This window comes from Ambystoma mexicanum, chromosome 10 (genome assembly GCF_040938575.1).
Source record: "Ambystoma mexicanum isolate Mex_15411 chromosome 10, UKY_AmexF1_1, whole genome shotgun sequence".
Taxonomy (NCBI): domain Eukaryota; kingdom Metazoa; phylum Chordata; class Amphibia; order Caudata; family Ambystomatidae; genus Ambystoma; species Ambystoma mexicanum.
In genome coordinates this window covers 175,984,187-176,008,344 of record NC_090932.1, presented here as the reverse complement: position 1 = coordinate 176,008,344, position 24,158 = coordinate 175,984,187, and the positions used below count along the sequence as shown (strand labels likewise).

At 47.3% G+C, this 24,158-nt stretch overlaps 1 protein-coding gene across 1 annotated transcript in view; it reads left to right on the top strand.

Annotated features, from left to right (window-relative positions):
* The window catches only part of IKBKB (inhibitor of nuclear factor kappa B kinase subunit beta), a 1,202,582-nt gene that overhangs the window by 123,710 nt on the left and 1,054,714 nt on the right, over window positions 1-24,158 (top strand). The window contains exon 3 of the mRNA XM_069617660.1: window positions 7,679-7,773. Coding sequence (XP_069473761.1) covers window positions 7,679-7,773 — 95 coding nt within the window. The remainder of the gene's footprint in view (window positions 1-7,678; window positions 7,774-24,158) is intronic.

Below are 24,158 nucleotides of genomic sequence, written 5' to 3'. Positions count from 1 at the left end.
ATAGCGCTCAAGGACTCCTTACATGCACAGGTTAAGTCTACTTGGAGAGACAAACTGGGAAGGTGTCTCATCGTAACTCTAACAATTGAAGGGAGGCCCCTTACTCTGGCCACGGTATATGCCCCAAATACAGGACAGGAGGGCTTCTTGATTGATATCCAGAATAGAATAGAACAGCACGTTACCGGGGACATTATATTGGGTGGGGATTTCAGCATGGCGTGGGACCCATCCCTAGATAGATCCGGACCCAGACAGCGAGATCAAGGCACCCCATCCAAAAAATTAAAGCAGAAGTTCACGTATCTAGGGCTGACAGATACATGGCGGAATGGCAACCCCAATCAGAAAACCTTCTCTCACTACTCGCATGTACATAACGTTGCCTCGCGAATAGATTACCTATGGGTCTCGGGTGGGCTTCTAGGCAGTATAAAACAGATAGAGATGGAACCCATTACTCTCTCGGACCATGGCCTGTTGTGGGCAGATATTATCTGGTCAAGACACGGTCACAGGCTATGGAAATGGCGTCTCCCAGAGGACATCATTAGAGACCCGGTGATGAGTCAGACGCTAAGAGAGCACCTCCTAGAATACATGGCCAACAATAATCTCCCTCATACAAACATGGATATACTCTGGGACGGCCATAAAGCGGTCATGAGGGGGCATCTCATAGCGCTTAAGGCGCAGAAAGAGAAAGCGCATCGCCAATGGGAAGAAGAATTAGAAGCAAAAATAGGGGCGATACAAGCAGAATTGATTAAGACCCCCACTAGAAAACATATGCGTACGATGAGACATGTGCAGGGGCAGTTGGAAACACTCAGAACGAAAAAGGCAGAGAGGGCATTACTCTATACGAAACACTGGTATTATGTAAGGGCAAACAAAGCAGACAAATTGCTGGCAAGACAACTGAGAGGTAAACAGCAGGCCCAGACAATACGAGCTCTAAAAGATGAATCAGGCCAATTTAGAACACAGACGGTAGAGATAGGAAGGATACTGAGCAGATTTTACCAAAAATTATACTCCTCTGACCATCCGAAAGAGGAACTGCAAGAAGCCTTCTTGGCTGAGGTCCACCTTCCCGAGTTGACGGAAGAAGATAAACAGGCCTTAGACAGGGACATCACCATAGAAGAAGTTAATGCAGCGATACAGTCCCTCCCAAATAACAAGGCCCCGGGCCCGGACGGGTATACCGCCATATACTATAAGACATATAAAGATATCCTAGCCCCGATACTTACATCCCTGTACAACACCTTAGGGGGGAAGGGGGATGTGACACCGACGATGAATGAAGCAAAAGTGCTGGTTTTTCATAAAAAGGGGAAAGAACAGCAGCCCCCCCCCCCATCCCGCCCGATTGCTCTAATTAACCTGGACGCTAAATTGTACACAAAGATCTTAGCGACAAGATTGGCCCCAATACTCCCCAGGTTAATTCACCAAGACCAGTCAGGATTTGTCCCAAACCGCCACACGCACGATAACATTAGAAGAGTCCTTCACCTGGTTGAAAAGATTGGCATCAAACAAACCCCAGCAGCACTGGTAGCTCTAGACGCAGAGAAAGCTTTTGACCAAGTGGAGTGGTGTTACCTTTTTCGGGTTTTTCAGAAGATGGAAATGGGCAAGGTTTTTGTAGACAAGGTTAGGGCCAACTACAATTCTCCGTCCATAAGGATAGGGTTAAATGGGGGGGGATATCGGACCTGGTGTACCTAGGAAGAGGGACGAAGCAAGGGTGCCCGCTCTCCCCCCTTCTATACGCCATATACTTGGAACCTCTCTTGGCAAGAATAAGGGATTTAAAGGAAGTGGAGGGTATAGAGATGGCGGGGCAGGCCCATAAAGCGGTGGCTTAAGCAGATGATATGCTGGTAGCCTTGGGAGACCCAGAGAAGTCCCTCCCACACTTAATGGGAATCATAGACCGATTTGGGCTGATATCAGGGCTGAAAATAAATAGGCAAAAATCGGAAATTTTGGTTCTGGCGGGGAACAGAGAGAAAATTAGCACAGCGGCTACTGACTGTCAACTGGAAATAGCCACCTCGGGCATCAGATACTTAGGAATTACTCTCACGGACCAAATAGACAAATTGTATTCCCATAACTACCCACAAACGCTAGAAAAAAATCAAAAATTACCTCCTCAAATGGAACCCGTTAGCGACTTCCTGGTGGGGGAGAATCACGGCAGTGAAAATGACAATTCTCCCCAAGCTCATGTATTTGTTTCAGGCGCTCCCGATAAAACCCCCCCCAGGCCTTTTTCAAAGCACTCAGGATAGCGGTATCCAAATACGTCTGGCAGAATAAAACCCCAAGAATTTCAAGTGCGGTATTGACAGCTCATAGGCGGGAGGGGGGATGTGCCATGCCACATTTCAAGAAATATTTGGAAGCGGCCCAGCTTTGGGTCTTGAGGGATTGGATTTCAGAGAAGGGGGAGAAAATATGGGAGAGGCAGGATAGGGCGGTGGCGACAACATCCGCCAGGCATCTGCTATGGATCAATAAATGATTTCGACATGCTAACACCAATATAAGCAAAATAATGAAAACGGCACTGGGGGCGTGGGATGCCGCCACGGCAAATGAAACCCTGACCAGGCACCCCGCCCCTTTCATGCCAATGTTTGGAAATCCCGAATTCCCCCCGGGAATGGAAAAAGGATTGTTTCACAAGTGGGAGGAAGGGGGGTGCAAGATGGTGGGTGATATGCTACATGATCAACAGATCAGGCCCTTCGAGAACTGTAAGGCACTTTTGAACTTAACGTCTAAAGATGGATATAAATATGAACAAATATGCCACTGGCTGAGCACTCCTCGAATGAAGGAAGCAATGACTAGGGAACTGACCCTCTTCGAGAACTACATCATGACCCATACTGGTTCTCGCAAATTTGTTTCCAACGCCTACACATTTATTAACGCTCTAAAAGAACCTACAGCCTGGCAATATATGAAGAAATGGGAGGAAACCCTGGTCTGCCCTCTCTCCAAAGAAAGGTGGGAATATTTATGGGGTTTAATGCCAAAACTGACGAGAGACGTTCAAACGAGAGAAATGTGGGTGAAGATGATGGTGCAATGGCACTATACACCGGAGAGACTGAATAATTTGTTTGCTACCTCCCCGAACAAATGTTGGAGAGAATGTGGTGGGAAGGGAGAATGGAGACATATCTGGTGAGATTGCCCGCAGTTAAACACATATTGGGGAGTGATCAAGAACCAAATGTTTGGAATGTTCCCGGGGACTGAACACCTGGGAGAGGAAATATGGCTAGGGGGCTTCTGGGATCCAAAGGACAAAACGCTGACCACTCCGCAGAAAAGGAATTTTATGGGCTTCTTAATAGGTGCTTGGTTGGAGATCGCCAACAAATGGAAGCACAAATCTCCCCCACTGGTCGTGGATTGGACGCGACGGGTCTGGTCACACCTGGCTCTAGAACTAATAACGTATAACATTCATTGGGATCATGAAAGATTCAAAAGTGACTGGGGAGGAGTACTGGAATACCTTCAAAAGGAATATAAAGAACAATGGTGCCCACACAATATAAGGCTATTGGACCTGTTCACATGAAAGGAGAAAGGATCTTCCTATATAAGACACATACAGACGGAGTTATGCTTGCTCGGGGGGGAGGGGAGGAAGGTAATTGGTTCTTTAAGGAAAGTTTTGTTGATGTTGAGCTTTGTTTGAGATTGTATTGTGACAACAGAAACCTAATAAAAACACACAAAAAAAAAGAAACAAAACTGAAACTGTTTTTTTCTATATCGAGGATTCCCAGCCTGACGACGGGAATATTCATGAGCATGTGAATCCATGCCAGACCCATGCTGGAGAACAACAGTTACAGGTAAGTAACTTGTTCCTTATCATTGGTCTGAAAAATAAGTGCGGATATAGTCTTCCACACTTGTGCTGACCACCAAATCCTGTATATCCAATGTTTTAAATCGCCAAGTAGCGCAGTCCCAGGTGTTCTCACCCCACCTCAATGAGAGCACTATCGGCGAGTGGTCTAAGGTAGGAGCATGGGCGTATATTGGCCTCCACTATCTGACCCACAAGGTATTCCGAGATCAAAAATAATAAAATCCCTTTGTCGCTGGGTGCAACGTCTGCCATATAGCGCACAATTTTAGCCTGCCCATTTGATTCGGAAGGCTGCTTTTGAAAGTGATCTGGGCGTTTTACCTGTACGGTCAAAGTCTAGACTCAAAATTGTATTCATGTCCCCCATATAATCGGTGCCATAGGGCAGGCCATAAGGATGTCCACCAAATATGTTTAGAATGCCGGGTCATCCAAGTTCGGCCCATATGATTTCACCAGTAGTACCCCCTTATGCTGCAATTTACAATGTATAATAACATAGCACCCGTTGAGGTCAACATGCGAGTATGGTAATTTGAAGGCAAGTTGCTTATGAATCAAGGTCAGGCCCCTTTTGATTGTGTCGAAATCAGTGTAAAATCTGTTAATGCCCCACTCCTTGACAAAGCAATACTTTACCATCCCACCCGTGTGGGCTTCTTGCAGGAGTGTATATGTACATTGTGCCTATTCACATGGGACGCTATTCGTCTAGCTTTGGAGTAGTTCCCAAGACCCCTGACATTCCAGCTCAGAATATTCCCCATTGTTCCCATTGAGGTCTATAATGGAATCCCGTATTACAACAGTGTGGTCTGACCATGACGCCTCTCAGGAGGAACTGCGAACACCAGTACTCGTTGTGTAATGCTTGCCAAAACACTTTTTGAAAAAACTTTTCCCCCAGCACCCCCTCCCCCATTGCCCCCCAACTAAGGCCATGCTAGTACCTCCCGTATTCCCCCTCCCTAACCCCAATGTTAATGCCAGTGCTATACCAGCAACCTTGCATAGGGGAACATTGCTTCCACCTCTACCAGCCTCCGATACTAGCCCGCCCATCCTTGCATAGGATAAATGAACAACAAATCTAATTGTCCACATCAGGTATCCATTTTGCTTATCAAACCAGAGCATTCTTTCCAGTACAACGTAACCAACACATTATCAGCACAATCCAACAAGTGCCAGCAGTGTCATACGTGCCAGGGACCCTTAGCGCTGCCCTGACCATTCCTCATGTGTGAGAGGCTGCCATTTCCTCCTCCATATTGGTGTCTTACGGGGTCTGGAAAGGTACATTGGCCTCTATGAAGGCTGCTGCTTCCTCCGGTATTGTGAAGAAAAGAGCTTTACCCCGGTTCTTGTTTGCACAACCTTGCCGGGAAAAAGCATGGCATTTTTATTTAACTCCCAGAAAAGATTTGCGCTCCATTTGTACAGCCATAGAATAGTCCAGATAAGTATGCACAGTGGTGTCCTCATATCGAAGTGGGCCTTTTTCTTTAGCCAGCCGCAGGATGGTGTCCCTGTAATTTAGGAGTTTGCTGATGACAGCCCTGGGGTTAGGGGTGGGGGGAGGTTGCTCCCGGCTCTTCAGTCTCATTGTAGGTGTCCTGTGTGTTCGATCACAAATGGAGATGAAAAATCCTGGTCTACGGAAGGGCCTCGATCAGCACTCACTCCCAGGTACTGTAGTGGTCCTCCCAGGATCAACCATGGCACCCCCTCGGTGTGCAATGCTCTCCGGTGTCCACAGCTCTCACAGGCAGAACTCCGTGTTCCCCTACTCTCAGGGTCTGTCTGCTCCGCAGGTGCCTTCCAACCTCAAGTCTACAGCTGGCCCCCCCTCACTCCCACCTCAGCCCCCTGCATCCACACAAATGTTACCAGGTGTCCAGCAGTTAGGTCAGCTTAGGCTGCACAGCGTTAATGTACCATGCTCTGTGCCAAGCCATCAGTCTGCCAAATGGGGCCATACAGTGTTAAAGCAGACGTTCATTGCAGTGCATGTACCGTCAATAATTGTCTTCACAGGCTCAACCGCCAGTCCCCCAGCAGTGGTTCAAGATCTGTATCCCAACGTGTTAAGAAGGGGGGGTTCTGTCTGTCCAGTTGTGCCAAGCATGCAAGTATAAATGTGCGCCACCTTGATCAGGGCAGATTACCCCTTATCCGGCGTGCCAGACCTTTCTCGCCACCACAGGCCTCCTTCACGCCTCTGCCGCACTCCCAAGGGCTCGCACGTCACCCCTGCCTGCAGCGCAGCACCCCAACTGTGAATTCGCTGCTTACCGGACTCGGCGCTCACCCTGGCGATTCCCCGCTGCTGTGCACTTCTGTCCAGGCACCACTTGGCTTCACCAACACAACGCTGCCTCCCCAGTGCAGCACCATGGGATTAATGACTTTGAGTCTGTCCCCCTGCAAGTCTTCCATTCTGCGTGCTGTTGCGCCTTTCCTCGCTCCCAGCACCTTGGCAGCACTACTCCTCTGGGCTTCAGATGCAGCTCGTACTGCACGCCGCGTAACTGCAGTTCTATCTCACCAAACTTTGTCAAACTAGCTCCGTTTGCTCACAGGACTTTCTCGCTGACATTTGCAAAGACTTTGGGTTTCATTTGACTGGTCATTTCGTGGATATTGCGGGCAGCAGCAATGGAGGATTAGGAGTAGGCAGCCGTTTTATGGTTGCTCAGCAGCGCCCACCATTATTAACCTATATGTTAATTTATAAAGCTTCATTATATTTGTCTTGATACCAAAACATTGTGGTTATATCCCCTGTACTGTCTGAGTATTTGCTTCTTGGTTGTTCTGAACACACATCAGTAAAAGAGGAGCAACTGTTGTCCTTCTTTTCAGGTGCTTCTTGGCTCCACTCCCCCTGTGGAGTATAGCTAGAGGGATTACATTGCTGGGGGCACACACTGATGCACCGCCATTAGTGACTGTCTACATGGGCTTGGTAGGAATTGGACATCCCTTAGAATGGCAAACACAAGTTCCAATGTTCTTCAATGGGGTTCACAGAGTTACCCACAATTAGCTGGATCTGGTCAGTGCTCCAACTATGGCACACACTTCTTACTTGATGTTTACATGACTATGTAGTTAGGATGGTGACGGCAAGCACTATTTAAAAAAAAAAAATGATTAAAATATTTCTGTCCTGACTGTAAAATAAATAGCGTGTGTTATATGATTTACCACATACCAAAGCAGTGAACCTGATGTGCATTCCATTTTTATTGTGCCGGAGATGGACCAGCATCATGTTTGTGGTTGTTGCGCGTGCTTTGCTACCAGGGTACTCTAGTGCCTTTTTGTTTCTCAATCACTAGTGGTGATCAGCATCACCATACCATGCAGATTGCTGCTGCCCTTTGTGATCACCCCAACCTTTCTGCCACCACTGCAGACACTACCAATGCAACCCCCTGGGATTAGGGTTTCTTCAAGGTGTACAATAAAGCTCATGTTCAGTAGGTAGTTTACAAATGTCACCTTGGAGATTTAGAATGAGTTCTGTTTGTCACTTCTGTGTATATGTGACTCCAGTATGCTGCACTCATGGGGGTGCACTTTTATTTTATGATGTTTTCGAGTAGTACTCCTTTGCTTCTGGGGTTTTAGTGGCCTTTTGTGCTGCTCTTGCCTTTCACATATACCCTGTGTGGTTTGTGGCTGGCAGTGTCCAAGTTTTACATCGACCTTGCTCTTGAGTGGGTGACATGAACTACTGTTTTCATATATTCGCAGGAGCTCGGAGAGCAGATCGCCATCAAGCAGTGTCGGCAGGAACTAAGTGCGAAGAATAAAGAGCGCTGGTGTCTAGAGATACAGATCATGAAGAAGTAAGAAGGATGTTATTATGTGCTCACAGATGCTTTCTTCATGCATTTCTGGAATACTGTGTGTACAATAGTGCTATCCTTCAATGCCACTCTGAGCAGTGGAATTGAACTGAGTATGATTGCTTCGGCTATGTGGATCACTGAAATTCATTGTGTTTAACGAGCTTCTCTGCTACTTTTAACATCTCTAACTCATGGGCGAGGAACTTCTATGCCATTCTGAGTTGCTCTGGGATTAGCTGTGTGCTAGGAGCATCTCCTTCCCTGATGCAATGTTGTGCTCTTCCTCTCGGTGATGTCCTTGATGAAAGGAAACAAAATTGCGCAAAACATTGTCCACCCACTTGCATTTAAGTCTAGTCTAGACTCATTAAAGAACTTGAACTCTGCGCCAACATAAACATTTTCATTCTCCTCTGATCTACATACTGTGATGAGCCCTGTATAAAACATCATACCATGGCACAGTCTAGAGCCTACTTCCTTCCATCCTATCAAAGCGAGTCTAAAAAGAGAAATCTCTGGTTTCTTCTGCCAGACTGTAACAGTATTAAGCATCTGTAGAGCTGTGAAATAGTGTAAGGAATAGAAAAGCAATTTAAGTCAAATGGGATTCCTGACCACCTCCCAAAGAATAAAAAACCATACTTCCATAATCCCTCTTCAGCGCTGGGTGGTTTTCTTTTTTCCCATATCTGAAATATAGTTTCTGTCACCCTCAACATCCGGAAGTTAAGTTTTTTTGTAGAGGTAGCATACCGTGTAACGTTACAAGATAATGAAAAGAAACACCAATAATAGTATCCTTTTAGAAAGCTAGTGGTTGGTCACCAAGCATTCCTCCTTAAGGGTTTGCTGGGGCTAAATCCTAGGAGTTGGACTTTATAGCCCACAACAGCTAGAGTTCTAAGTGGCTAGAAATGTTCTCCTTTGTTGGGAAAGCTTAGGTCTGAGTGTATCCTCCTACCATAGTGTACCCTATGAGCCCATGAAAAGGAGCCCAATTTACAGGGGTACCCCTTATGAATATGGGTACCTCTAATCACGCTCACACCAGAATAAATTTCACCCTTCTAGGGAATTAAGGCCAAAAGTCTTTATCTTAATATCTACCCGCCCCCCCACCATTTTCCCTTGCTTGTTCTACTTGTTGTCCCAGGACCGTCCATACCCTCTGCCCATCATCTTTTTCAACACAAATATTTCTTGTTGCCCCAGGGGTTAAACCTAAATAAAGAATGTCCTGACTTTCAATCCCCTATTTTCTGCACCACTACCCTTATTTCTGGTGATACTACTTCAGGTTCTTGTAACCGACCAACCTTTCCTGCAATGCTCTTAACTCTTTGTGTATGTCTACTTGTGGACCCTCTGGGTACACCAATGCTACAGGCATATCAGTGCTTGAGGATTGGCTATATGGAGTCCCTCCCCACCTTAGTTGCTAATCCTGATAATCCTGTTGACACTCTTTTACCACTGGAGGCTTATAGACTGGGTTTGTATACCCTACTACAGGTTACGGGGTACATCCCCCTAGATTGGATCCCTTTTTCACCTTCCTGATCTTCCATATCCTTGAATAATTCCAAGAGATCTAAAATCTCTTTTAGTTTTTGGCATTTGTTCCCTTTAAATTTTGCTGCTAAAAAGATGGACATTTTTTCTAGCATGTTTCTGTTATGGGAGGCCTGCTCTGGCCAGGAGCAGCACCCCCTTCCTTTGTTTCTAATATCCATTATTTATTTATTCTGTCACAATAAAGTGGCAGAACCCTATGCATGCGTTTTATTGGGGTTTCTTCTTCCATAATGTTGCGTGAGTCCCTAATACTTCACTTATACCCTATTGCCATGCATGCTTCTGCTTTATACACAAATACAGATCAACCCACTTTTCCCCCACCCTTTTACCGATTTTCCACTTTGATTTCACACTTTTTCCACTTTGATTTCACACATAGACACACACACACCGCAACTCATCCACCTTCTTTCCTTTTTTACCACAAAAGACAGAAAGAGAAAATATACTAAAAATAATTCACTAAAATCCAGGCCCACTCCTTATACCGATCCACTACTGTTTTTCCTTATATGAACTATCTTCATTTTTGTGCCTGGCCATGCCTGTGTGTGGTTATTTTTGCTTGAAAAAAGCTTTCTCATTGCTCTAGTGCTTAGAGAAGTCTTGTCTAATTGTAAAATGCTTGGGCGGCGGGGAGCAGGAAGATGCTAGCTCCTTTCCAACACTCACTCAATACTGACTTTCTCGCCTGGGAGAGACTTAAGAAAAAGTCTTGTGCAGCAACTCATAACTACGCAAAAACATTATATTGAATATTGTAGGATTTTGAATTTGTTCTTGCATTTTTCCAGAGGGATACCATCTGTTTCTTTCTAATGGAGCTGTTCTTGGCTTGGCATAGTGATATTACTCAAATAGATGTTTTCTTTTTCATTGGTGTTTGCCCTGTTCCCCAAGGTGGAAATGATTTTCCAAAGGCACATGTCAGCGAAACCCTGAGTTGTAATATTTTTGCGGTCCTTGGTTTTAGGAACAAATCCTCGTTGGAGAGAGGGTGCACAGCAATTATTTATTCATGTACCGGTTTATGTCCCCTGTGAGACGTTGATAGTTCATATATTTTTTTAAAGATGTATTGTAGGTAGCCTTTGGGGGGGGGGGGGGGGGGATAGATCCTTATCATTATTTTTGGTGCCAATGAATGTTGGTGTATGGTGGAACTCTCGGATAGCTGGGCACCAGAGCCTCACCAATTGCTCCTTAGGCTGGCAGTGCTTGGAGGTTATCCACATTCATTAGTCGAGCAGCCTCAGTGGAGAAGAGACTATCAAAGTTTGAAAGGGCTGGGAAGTATGAAAGAGAATTGGACAACAGGTGTCTACTTCAAGCTAATGTCTATGGTGGAGGTGGGGTAGGCAGCTGTGCACTGTAGTAGTACTGTGGCTCTGCATAGCGACCCATCAGAACATGCCATTAGAGCGATCCTGCATGATCAATTATAGCAGGCGCTGAACCACAGACCCCTTGAGCACACAAGGACTTAACTTTGTGGTACAGGCCATGAGGACCCCAGAGAAACCGGAATGTAGAAACACTGCACTGTGAAATTAAGATGGGAGAGGGAGCTGTAACGAATCCTGGCAATTCGTCCCTTCACCCCAGAGGGAAGTTTACCGAAGGCATGATATCAACAATAAGAGGGACACAAGTGACCACAGTTCAAGGGTGTTTATTGAATTTCAATTGGGTTTGAAAAATGCCTATCTAATCCTAAATCTAAAGATGGGAGAAAGCTACGACCATCAAATAATAACGCAGTCCTGTACTAATAAACCTATTGCCACTCCTTGCCTCTAAATACAAAAAGTGTGGGAAACAATGTTCTGCAAAATAAAAGTGTTAAAGAAATGATATGTCAGGATATTAAAGCCGTTGGCTTCCCTTCCCCATGTTTTCAGCACGGGATAAGGCAGCACACTTGAGCTTAGCACAGTCTCTGGCTTCTCTAGCACGAGGGTGCAGTTCAAAACTCCAACATCACAGCCTTCTGATCAAAGTCTCTTTGCCGTTCAAAGTCTCTTCTTTGAGAGGGCCTGATGCAACAAACAAATAACAACGTTCCTTTACTTTCAGGATTCTCCTATGCACACTTTTCCCGGGTGATTTACTGTTCACCTTGGATCCCCCTCCCACGAACTCAGATCCAGTTTAACACAAAGTTTGTTTTTCACATATACACAATTTTCTTAGGATTTCCATGTATCCAATTTCTCGGGTGACTCATGGTTCACACTGGAACCCCTCTACTGGGCACAGATCTGATCCAATACAAAATCTTCAATCAGTCTCCCTCCGTCTGGCCCGGACCAACTTTATCTACTTTGCCATCAACTGTATCAACATTGAAGACTTTCGATTGTGCACAGGATTTGGTCTGACCTGTTGCAGGACCACTACGATTCACGATCCTTTGCCATTTATTCACTTTTGTCAACTCTCAGCTAGACACCTTACAGAGACCTTTGATTGAGCGTGCATGTGGTGCCAGACCACTTTGTCAAAGGTATCGTATATCTTGGTTTCAAAGTTCAATCGCTCTTCTGGAGTTCAACTTTACTCGTGTTGGTTATCATACTCGTTTCATAGAATGTTCTCAAATCCGGCTCTCGCCATACAATGTTGCTGCTTGCAACCTTGGTTTCAACACAGACCGGTATTGTATCGGTCTCACCAACTCACCGGCTGCATTTTTTTTCACAGACTCTGCTTTCTTGTTGGAGTTAAGGACAGTTGCAGCTGGCAATTCTCTCTGCCTTGAATATCGACACGGGAGGGCCCCGGGTGCCTCTGATAAACAATACAGGATCCTCAGCCTGATTTCCTGGTCTTAGGCTTTCTATTCTTGAGGTTTCATGAAAGTAACGGTTGTGATCCCCTTTGGTTTTGCCATCTTTCTCCTCGTGGTAAACTGTTTCCCATGTGCTTTGCGTCTCTGAGTGTGCTCTCCTGCGCTGCCTTTTATCCGTGTGGGGAAGTGTAATGGAAGTCAGGTGTGTGTGGTGGCCAGTAATTGCCTGACCCTGCCTGACCATTGTAGGATATGTCAGGTGTACGGCTTAGTCCGTTTTCTCTCATTGCGGGCTGTCTGTGAGAAAGTGTTTGTGTTGTGAAAGGGGTGTGGGGGGGTTAAGTTCCTAAGTATCCTATCTGGTAGGATGGGGTAAAGGTCTTCCAGGGAAGGGGGTGCTGCATCTCACCATCCGGTCTCCCACTCCCCGAAGCCCCCTCACCCAGGTGATCCTCCCACACTGGTCCACCCCGAGTAACTAGATCCAAAAGTGATGGCCGTGTCATGGCCTCCTGGATGACATAACCCCAGGGACTAGCTGGTGAGACACCTTCTGGTTTCTCACAGAAGCCACCTCTTTGAGGCTATGGAGGTGAGCCTGCTAAGCAAGACCCTCCCTAGAGGCCTGGACAAGTGGGACCTCGCTGGGAGGGACTCCCCGCCTGGGGACAAGGTTTCCCATTCTGATAAGGAACTCCCAATCCTTTATACCTTTTCTGCATATATTGATGTTGGAAAAACTTTGGTATCTCCCGTTATGCCTATAACCAACAAAACGTTCTTGCACTCCATTGGCTTCAGGTAAAGAAGGCGGGCACAATTCTGTGATACTGTATTGTTTATTGATATAGCGCCTATACACAGGAAAGTGTTTCAAAGCGCTCAAGGAGGGTTAGGGACAAGGGGAAAAAACTGTTGTTTGGAGCCCTTGAAATTCTGAGACGATAATGGTCTGCACAGGCAGAGTCGGTGCTTAAAATACATTTAACAGTAGAGACACAGCAAATAGGCTTGACAGCGATTCTGGAGTTGAAACAGTGCAAATATAGGGAGAGGACAGGGGAGAACAGAACAGGCAGACTATCTTCAGGCACGTTACATTTGGATCGTGCAAATGGATAGACTGTAACAGGGAGGGGGAGGTCCAAGTGCACCCAGTCAGTGAATACTGGGGGAAGTGCAGAGAGAGCCACTCTCTTGGGTTATTTCTAAGAGCCGTGTGGGTGGGTGGGTGTGTGTAAGGCTCTGAGACGAGTGCGATAGAGGACTGGCCTGGGTGCCCGGGACCAGTGAGACTCTACGGTACACCATGCGGCCAGTCAGCAATCTAAGAAAGAGGAGGGAGAGATGGGGAGAGCAGAAAGCTAGGTTAGCAGGGAAGAGGGAGAGCAAAGGAAGAGGAGAAGAGGAAGGTCTTGAGGAGTTTGAGACTTAAGAAGGTCAGGCTCAAGACGTAGGGCAGCATGGAGGCACCTACTGAGGATCGGGATCTCCCTCCAAATCTCTTATTGGAGAACCAGCTCATTCACAGAAGGTTGGAAGTAGATGAGCTGAGGGCTCGTGAGGGATAGTATTTAGGTAGGCAGAGTTGCAGGTGGGAGGTCCCAGACCCCAGAAGGCCTTGTGGGCAATGCAGAGGGTCTTGAACTTGATCCTTGCAGCCAGGGGGAGCAAGTGAAGGGATTTCAGCACCAGAGAGATAGTCCCTTATCCTGAGGCCAAGGGTAAGTCTTGCCGTTCTGTTCTGGATGAGTTGCAGAGGGCGCAGGGCTGAAGAAGGGAGGTTTGGGAAGAGGTTATTGCAGTAGTCCAACTTAGAGGGAACAAAGGCTCTGGAGACAGTGAGCAGCTGGGGGAAGTGAGAGATGTCAGAGATGTCAGAGGAGAAGGAGAGAGTGGAGTCGAAGATGACCCCAAGGTTTTTTTTTGCCTCGGTGGGTGTGGGCGCCAAGGGAGGCCAGCCAGAGTGAAAGTGGAAAAGTGGGAGCAGTGGTCCCAATAAGAACGATCTCAGTCCTACTGGCGTTGACGCAGCGGTCGTTTGCAGCACACCATGACTGAATAGCAGATAGGCGCTACTGATGATGTGTATAAGAATAAGACAGACTGTGAATGGCAGAGAGAGGAGAGCAACAACTACGCAGAGTCAAGCCTCTGCAGAGACGTCCTAGAGGGGTGGAGCTGCACCAAGGCACCGAACCAGCGGTGGCTTGTGAGATGTGGGACCTGCAGGCTGGAGGCTGACAAGCGGGTGTGCTGACTGAACAAGATGCTCTGGACAGGAGAGGAACGGAGACGGGAAAACGACCATCCTTACTGGTGGCGCGATCACTGGAGAACAACTTTGGGTCAGGCCGTCGGCAACCAACGCTGAGACCAGACGAAGGAAATGAGTCTGCATCCCCAAGTTCCACACAGCAAGTGTCTTTGCTGCACAGACGCATACTGACCCGGAAGCAAATGCTTCAAAATTGAGAAAGCCTGAGTTGGCTGTGAACTTCGGTTTCCAAGATTGCCGAAACCGACAAAGGTACGAGAGCCTGCAAGAATGGAATGGGCAAATGGCCCGGATGAAAAGGAGGGAAAGAGATACGAACACTGTATATCAAGGCCGGAGAAGCCGAGAAAAGTATGAGAGCCTGAACGAAAGGAACAGGCACACTCCTTTATTTAAAAAGGAGTGAGAAGGATACGTGTGCTTTATTTTGAGGCAGGGCAAGCTGACAAAGATACGAGGAACTAATCAAATCGGATGAGCATGCATTCTATTTGAAACATATTGAAAAGAGTATGAACACTCTGAAACCAGACTGGCAAAGCCACTTAGGTGAAAGAACCTGCAATAACTGAGTGGGCAGATGCCCTACGTTTATTAAGTCTACTGAGCATGAATACACCTGCAGGGTTCAAAATTGAGATTCGATGAGCAGGAGCTAAAACCTGCTCCTTGGTGTTGGGCATCACCCTGTAGGCAGTAGCTACCACAGGGGAACCAGGAGCTACCAGAGATGCTCTTATAACTTTTTGTCCATTTTATATGAACCATTGTGTTTAGTATATGAGATGTGTTCTAATTCTTCTTTATGAAAATTCTAAAATACTCAGCGTTAATGTCACATTTACATGTTTAGAAAGCACCAGTTGGCCCTTGGAGCCAGATGTAGCTCCTGCTAGCTGTTGGTTTCAAGCTAATCGGGCTCTACTATGCTAGAAGTAGGAGCTAAATACCCCCTAGCTCCCCTCAATTTCAAACCCTGAACCTGTCAAAGAGCCATAGGAATTTGGGACACCGAAAATTGTGTTAAAAGTGATCTAGGAGGGATTTGAACATTTGTAAAAATATGAAAAAGTGATCTAAGACAAATTCTTATTATTCAAGGGGGAAGAGAATACAATACAGAGCTTTGAGACTGAAAATAAGTCATCTACGAGTTGGGCCAGGCAGAAGCTCACACCGAGGCGTTGCTAAAACTTTCCCTTTTCTTTTTAGTTGGGTTTTCAAGAGTGGTAGGGCCAGTTTGTCACCTAGGATTTGGACTCCAGACTGTTTATTTTGGACTTAGACAATCACCCTTAGTTTTGTTTTAGAAGGTAGAGAACGTCCCTCATAGCAATAGGGCCTGATGGGCATTTTTCTTTTGATTTAAATAAACCCCCTTGAATCATGACCCACTGTTGTCTAATTCCTCCTTCACCACAGAGCGAACTGAGAGTAGTGCTGTACGAGCTGTGCACCTGTCCGAGGCATTTGATACTGGTGCTTCAGGGCCAGCTCTGGATTTGACTTGGGCACAGGGGACTTCTCTACATCTGGCACTCAACGTGGGGGGAATACAGAGGAGCTGGTACAGGCCTGTGGTATGGCTGCCGTCTGCCTCTCCTCCCGGAAAAGTCATCGGGGAGGGACCCGGGGGGGATGGGAGCCATGCCGTCTGATCAGCGAAGGAGAGTGGTGGGTGGCGGTGGAGTATGCTGTCTGCTAACCTCATCAGGCATGCAACCCCAAAGAAGGTTTTTTGTGCTGGTGGAAAGCGGATGTTGCGCTACGGTGCGCAGGAGCCAGTGCTGCTGTGTTGATTCTTGCTGGGCTGATGGGAGTCCTCCATCTTACCTGGTTGGCAGTGAGTGCGTTGACCATGGCAGTACAACAAAGCCCCAATTCAACCACAGCAGTCCTGATGGGAGGAAAGCCCTACATTGGTAAACTGGCAAGAATGAAGGTGTATACATGCACTAAGGATCCTGCAGATTTCGTGTCGGATCCGGAACAGTCACAGGGCTGCAAGTTGTTGCATTACTGAAAACCATTAAATATCATCGAGAGATACTGGAAAGGAAAATTGGTGAAATTGATGTAGATGTTTTATTGATATGCCATGCCGTGTAGAGGGTGTCTGAAAGAGTGATATCCTCTGAAACCAGTGTGTCCAAGCTTAAGGGTACTTTAACTCTGCTGCAATCGCAGGTATTCCAGTTAACAGCCAGAGCATGTGATCTAGCTAAGAAGGAGGGCAGTCATGCCAAAGTACCATGCGTGTCGTTGTGCTGACTGAGGGAAAAGGGGAAAAATGCAGCAAACGTCAGATAAAAATGACTGCTGTGTGAAGTTGAAACGATAAATTGTCACCAGATTTTGCTGTGGAGCAAACTCTGAGGGCTCCCAGGGCTTTGTTCAAAACTCCTTAATTCTCTGGATAAGGAGATGATTCTAAGACACTCTAGATCTAAAGCACTTATGAGGCTGGGATCCGATCAGTTGAAGATTTCCTTGGGTTAAACAGAGACATTGAAAAAGACGAGGAACTCCTTCCAGGAAGTAAAGCAAGCTCTATGCATGCTAAATATTAAATGCGTATGACTATTTCTGGCAAAAATGAAGGCCATTCATAAAGGAAGCCCCTCCTTTTTTGCAATCTTCCGAACAGATAGAGAATTGAATTGAATCTCACTGAAACAATCTGGGATGCTCCCAGAATTCAAAACTAGAGCTAATGCAATGCAACACAGAGGGGATGAGCCTGATACTCTGAAAAAAGGTGTCTGTTGCCAAAGGCAAGTTAGAGGCGATTCCAGACCAAACTTAGAAGTGTGACACTTGAGACCAGCATTAATCAGTAAGACTCTGGGTCCTGGAGACACATATAAGTAGTAGTTAGTTATGTATAGAACGCCTTTATCCCATTATTATGGCCTCAACACGCTTGTGGTGGAAATGCCCTGGGGGACCAAGATATGGGAAAATTGTCCGAATTATTAGAATGCGTATGTGCATTTGGCCAAGATATGGAGTTAGGTGGGCTGGCCGAGTTCCAGTAAGCTACCCATGAAGGTCAGGCATGTGCATGGGTCCTGAGGTGGACAGGAGAGTGTGCAAGTGCAAGAGACTCGTTACAGGGGCGTAGGAGACCCATAAAATCTGCAGTGGGGTACAGGGGGACACCTTGGGGACTTTTGCTTTTTTAATTAATTTATTGTGTTTTAGTCAAAGAACTCGACTTTTCACAAAATTAAAATAGCAGTACGGATTATTAAATTACATATGTCGTCACTGTATAAAACAAGAGAAAAGAAGATAGAAAACAGAAGAAAATTAAGAAAAAGAAAAGCAGTTCAGAGTATAAAATCCTTCAATTTGGCGTCTCTCTTCAGAAGGCTCAGTTCATGTAAAAATGTTACCACTTCCCATGTCAAAAGGCTTTCATGGCCTGAGCATAGCTCGTCCCAAAAAGATTGGGTATCCACCCACCATTCCTGGCTTGTCCACAAATCTCACAAACTTTACAAACCTCTTAACAGGGGCTTTGCTGCAGACACAAACCACAGAGTAAAATGATCTGTCAATTATTTTGTAGTGAGTGATGATCATGAGCCCAGGTGGGTGGAGGGAGGGAGGGACTGGGGCACGGCAACCTTTGGCTCTCCGGATGTTTTGGACTTCAAATCGCATCAGGCCCAGCCAGTATAGTCCATGGGGGAAGCACAGTCCATGGGGAGCGATCATGAGAGTGGTAGTCAAAAACACCTGGCCAGCCGAAAGGTTGCACACAATTCCTGTCCTCTGTCTTGCGCGTCTGCTTACGCGTGTCTCTCCTTATTTGTCGCAACTTAAATATATAAATATATGGTGTTCCCTGTGAGCCTATGCTGTGATGTATAGTGTGAATGGGTACGCACGCCTTCTCTATAGCGCTATAGCCTTGTACACCAATTTATGTAAACCCCCTGCTGATCCCACCCCCTTCAGTGCTAAATCCAGATTTGCAGTCTCCAACTAGACCCTGAGCTTAGGTCCCAGATCCTTCTAAATGTTCCCTTCTTTGCCTCTGGATACTGTCCCACAATGTATACCCCCCCTCCCCAGCCCTACCCTCTTATCTGCTCAGCTCACTTTGAGCTCTTGCCACAAACTTTACCTACAAGAATTAGCAGCAGGTAAATTACACAAAGTGTGCTCGATATTTGCCACAATGGGTTTCAGTTAACCAAAAGTGTACCCGCCCAACTGTGGCCTTTTTTTATTCCCACAAGGTGCAGATGGCGGGCGGTTCTCTGACCCACCTCACACTGCACTTATGGTTCCTAATCCGAATTCGAGCTCTGCAGAGGAGAGCCTGAACAAGCTCCCCCCCGGGCCAACCCCTCCCTGCGACGCACCCCTCTGCTCAGCCACAGCCGCCCACTGTCTTAACAGAAATAAAGCGAGGGTTCGTCCCTCAGGGTTTTCAATTCATGAATCTGCCAAGTTATGACAGGCAACAGGGATGGTCCAACAAATGGCCCATGTTATTCTTGAACTGAATTAGCATGCACTAGACTATTGAAAACCCCCCATGTCTCCTGAAACACCTAATAGATAGCAAAGATGAAAATACCACAGCAATGGACTTGCACCCAATGTTTTGAAAATAAACTTACTGTGCACTGTTGGAGACAATCCCAGTACGGTCTGCAAAATTATCCAACTATGAGTACTGGATCGTAAATGGACAGTGTCTCCTGCCAGTGCTGACAGCACCTGAAAAGGCCCAAACAGGCAGCCCTCATATCACTCGAGTCATGCATATGATAGGGCACAGCTGGACCTGTTTTGTACTGATAATGTACTTATGTTAGAATGCTAACACTGCTATAGTCCCAGAGCATTGCAAGAGTACTTCTGAGGATAACTCGTACACTTTGAATTTTAAATCCTTGATAGGTTACTTCTGGGGGCGGTTACATCATTACCTTCCACTTGACTGCAGAACAAAGGTTGCAGTATGATTTATGTCAGCTTTCTGCACACAGAGATCAATGGCACACAACTCACTTGCCATGAGTGGGATAAGAGACATTCAATCTGTGATATCTGCTATATAAATGGTGTATGGAAGTGACCTTGTGGTCATCTTCACAAAGACGTGTTATCCCGAGGTACCCATTAATACCATGAAAATTCCCCCCTCCCCCCCTCTTTGCCACTGAGGTCCCCAAACCCAGCTGCCACCCTTAAAACCATTTCTCGAAGTCAAGCCCCATGGTCATTGTGAGATAAGCAAGAATTACATCTCTCATAAATCCCCTTTCTCACAGAGGGAAAACCCAGAGTGAATGTGGAAACAAAAGAATTATGGATTCAGAAGAAGCTAGAATACAGGGAAACCTAATCGGGTCCTAAAAGCCAGCTAAGATGTTAAGGAGCATGTCCCAAGGCCAACTTACACAGACGCTGAGGGCAAATGAAACACAGAAGGACTTCATCTCCCATAATGCTCTTCTCTCTCACACAAGTCATGGAACAGATCTGAGAAATGCAGCTACAGATCCAGGCGCAGAAAGACTATGCGCAGTGCAAGGCCAACCTACAGGAGAGGCAGTCATGGAATGTCTACACACCCTTCCCATTTAACACTTGGAGATTTAGGAAGAAGTGCAGTCCTTTGCAGTACAACAACCAGACACACAGAAAGGACTCCACCACTTTCCCTAAACCAAAAGGAGCTTTGAATAGAGGAAAATTAATGTTTCCCACACAGATGCTACCATGAGGGTAAAAGTCTCCAGCACCCAAACCCAGCATTAACAATGGAAGAAACACCCACTTAATGCAGAGGGCATAAGAAAAGTTTGTACAACCTCACCTCATCACCCCCCAAAATATATATATTTCTGATGTTTGTTAATCTGCTTAGAATCACATGCTGTGCATAGGTCCGACATCCAGTGGTCACTGCGGAGTATTGCATTTTGTTTTTCGTAGTCGAAAAGGGGACGTCGACAAGGCGTGTCTGAAACACTATCCCTATAGTGACGTGCGTTGTACCCACAATCCCTCACGCGTCGAGGTCCCTCAGATTGTTTTTTTCCGCCCAGCTTCTGGTCGCCTTCACGCGGAGCTCCTCGAGAGACATTGCAACTCCTCGACCTTTGGTCGTTTTTTCTCTAATATTAATAATCCCTCCCTCGACGCAGTTGTAAGCTGTTCTCTGCCGAAAAGAATCTTCGACGGAGGGTCGAGCGGAAGAAATCCTTCGGCGCTGCCGAACACGTGGCCTGGCCTCGCAGGCCATATACAGTAGGGAGAGTGGGGTCGTGGGACATCTCTGGGTCTTTTCTGAGAATGCCTTTCCCTTTCCCCTTCCTTTCCCTTGGGGTGTTTATCGCGATTTATTGCCTCGGCTATGGAGAGGACACCGTTTAGGTTTTGCCCACTTTGTAAAGGCAAATTCACTTGGAAGGACAAGCACTCACGGTGCAACCGCTGCTTGCCCCTCGATCACAAGGAGGAAAGGTGCGCGGCTTGTCGGCTTCTTAAGCCTAAAACTCTAAAAGACCGAAGGGTTAAAAGGTGGGCGGCCTACGCGATGTCGAAGGCCGAAGGTTCACCCGCCGCTCCTACCACCGACAGTGACGAGGAACGCGATAACACGACCTCCGCTACGGAAGTCGAAACCCCCTCTAAGGAGCGCTTACGCGCTTCGTCGTCTGTCCCCAGCCCCGACGGGCTCGGCTCACGCCCTGCTTATGGGGATGAACACCCCGGCGATACAGACGCACACAAAGATCCACATAAACACACAACCCACGGCTCTTCTTCGACGAAGTCGAAAAGACCTTCGGCGCCCAAGGAGACGCAGGTTCCACCGGCGGCCTCCTCGGACCGTTCGGGTTCGAAGCCCCTCTCGCAACCGCAGCCGCGACCTGCGACTGGGCTTTCGGCAAACAAGGGCGCTGCCACCAAACCATCGGCCGGTGCGCATCAACAGAAAGCGCAGACCGCCGTAGAGCGTTCGATACCCATAGCGTCGAAAACTCAAGCTTCCGCCGACAAACGAGTCGCCGACAAGCGAGTCGCCGATAGCTTAGCAAGGATCGCTGTAGCCGACGCCCAAAAGCGTACGCCGAATATTACGTCGAGCGTTACGCATAAGTTAAAGGATACGCCGAAAAAGCCCGAAGGGAAGCAGGGACTACCCCCTTCAGTCAGGGAGTCTCCCGACACACCTGAAGGTTTTTCGGAGGGCGACGGGACACTTTCCTCGACGCTTTGGGAGAGGTCGAGCCATTTCGAGTTAGATAACCCTATGTTTCCCCCGCCAGACCGCTCTGGGGTACCCCATGAAACAATGGAAAGACTCCACCTCTGTATGGAGAGGATGGAAAGGTTCATGAGCACCCAGGCCTCTCAAACTCACAAGAGGACCAGAGAAGGGCCTCAGGAGGACCCCAGGGCCAAAAATCCGAGGCTAGTCGATCCCCAGCAGGACACAGCCTCAGACTTCCAAGATGTATATGACCTCACTGGGGAGGGACAAGACTTCGAGGAAGAAGATGATTTCATGGACAATGAAGAACAGAACCAGGAGGAATGTCTGGAAGACAGAACAGACATTATAGAAGAAGGCTTCGGGGTTAACCCAGAAGAGGGACCTTCACACCCCTGGCAATCACCATCAGTGTATTCCGACACTGATGTCCTAAACCTAACTCCTCCGGACAATTCTCCAGTTAGGAACACGTCTCCAATTGACGATCAGCCCACGTTCAATGCACTGTTGCGCAGAGCAGCAGCGCATTTCGAACTCGACACCGGGGAACTCTCTCCAGAATTGGACTTTGTAGAAAGAGTGATTAAAGAAAAACCCCCGGTCAGCCAGACCATTCCACTCCTCGCTTCAGTGAAGAGAAGGATCATACCTTCGCTGTCCACTCCCGCAATGATCAGAGGGGTCAATCCACGGATTGAAAAACTTTTCACTCCTTCACCCTCAGACCCCCTCTACATTAGGGGACATTCCATTCCGGATTCCCTAGTGGTATCTAATACTAGAAAGAGGGCAGGGGTACCACTTTCCACCAGTGAGGCACCCCCTGACAAGGAGGGCAAGAGGCTTTTTGCCCTTGCAAAAAGAGTTACTTCCTCGGCTGCCTTCTCAGCAAGAATTGCCAACAACAATTCCTTGCTTGCAAGCTACGCAGACGCGCAGTGGGCCAAACTGCGAAAAGACGCCGAGGAAGCACCGGAGCCTTTACGTACGCGCCTACTGTCAACTATTGGCGAAGGAACCCAAGTGAACCAGAGCATTGTTAAAAACTCTCTGGACGCGGCAGAAACAGCAGGACGTTCCTTGGTACAAGGAATACTCCTAAAACGCCATGTATGGCTGCGCAACTCAGGCTTTAAACCAGAGACACAGGCGTCTTTGATAAATAAACCTGTCGAGGACGCTAACCTCTTCGGAAAAGCGGTAGATGAAGCCCTAGAGATGGCTAAAAAAGAGTTCGACACTATCAAGACTCTTGACCAAATCTCTAAGCCCACTACCAGGCGCGGCTATGGCAACAAACGCCTTTTTCGTGGCCAACGCCAACACCAACAACAAAATCAACATCAGCAATACCCTGCCACCAATTACCAAACCAATAGTGGGCAGTACAGCCAAAGAGGCCAACGCCGGGGCAAAGGGAGGGGTCGGGGATCCACCCCCAGAGGCTCCCAAGCCCCCAACAACTCCAAATGACGCGAATATTCGCGTCCCCTCCCATGCAACACCGGTCGGGGCCGGATAACATCCTTTCTTCCTGCATGGGAGGAGATAACGTCAGACCGTTGGGTACTGTCCACCGTAGCCCACGGATACTGTATCGAATTCAACAGTTCCCCATCCTACAGACCCCCGAGGGGACGTCGCATGACACCGGAACATCTTGCCATCCTTCTCCAAGAAGTACAACAACTGCTGGAAAAAGGAGCCATAGAGGTCGTGCCTCTATCTCAGGTAACGGAAGGTATTTATTCAGTGTACTTCCTTGTACCCAAAAAGGATCTAACCATGCGCCCTGTATTAGATCTGCGCCCAGCGAACAAATTTATCAAACCCCAAAAGTTTCGTATGGTAACCTTACAGGAAGTGATCCCACTGCTTTCTCAGGGAGATTACATGACAACATTGGACATGAAAGATGCATACTTTCATATTTCAATGTTGCCAGCGCACAGAAAATACCTCAGGTTCATGATAGAGGGCAAACACTACCAGTTCAAAGTGCTACCCTTCGGCATAGCATCAGCACCAAGGGTACTCACGAAGGTGCTGGCAGTGGCAGCGGCCCACCTGCGCAGGTTGTCCATCCCAGTTTACCCGTACCTCGACGACTGGCTCATAACAGGGGATTCTTACGAAACATGCTTCTCCAATACCCAAAAGACAGTAGACCTTTTGTTCCAGTTGGGCTTCTCCATCAACGAAAAGAAGTCCAGTTTAGACCCCAGTCAAATCAAGCAATTCCTCGGGGCTCTAATTCAAACAAAGGACGGCCTCGTCTTCCCCTCCAAAGAGAGGGTCCAAAACATGCTGTTTCAAATCCCTCATTATGTAACCGGTCGAGAGGTGACGGTACGCAAAGCAATGCGCTTGCTAGGAATGATGGCGTCGTGTATTTATTTGGTACCTCACGCGCGCCTGCGCATGCGCCCAATGCAAGAGTGGCTCAACAGCCAGTGGTGTCAGGCCAGCGGACTATGGGAGGA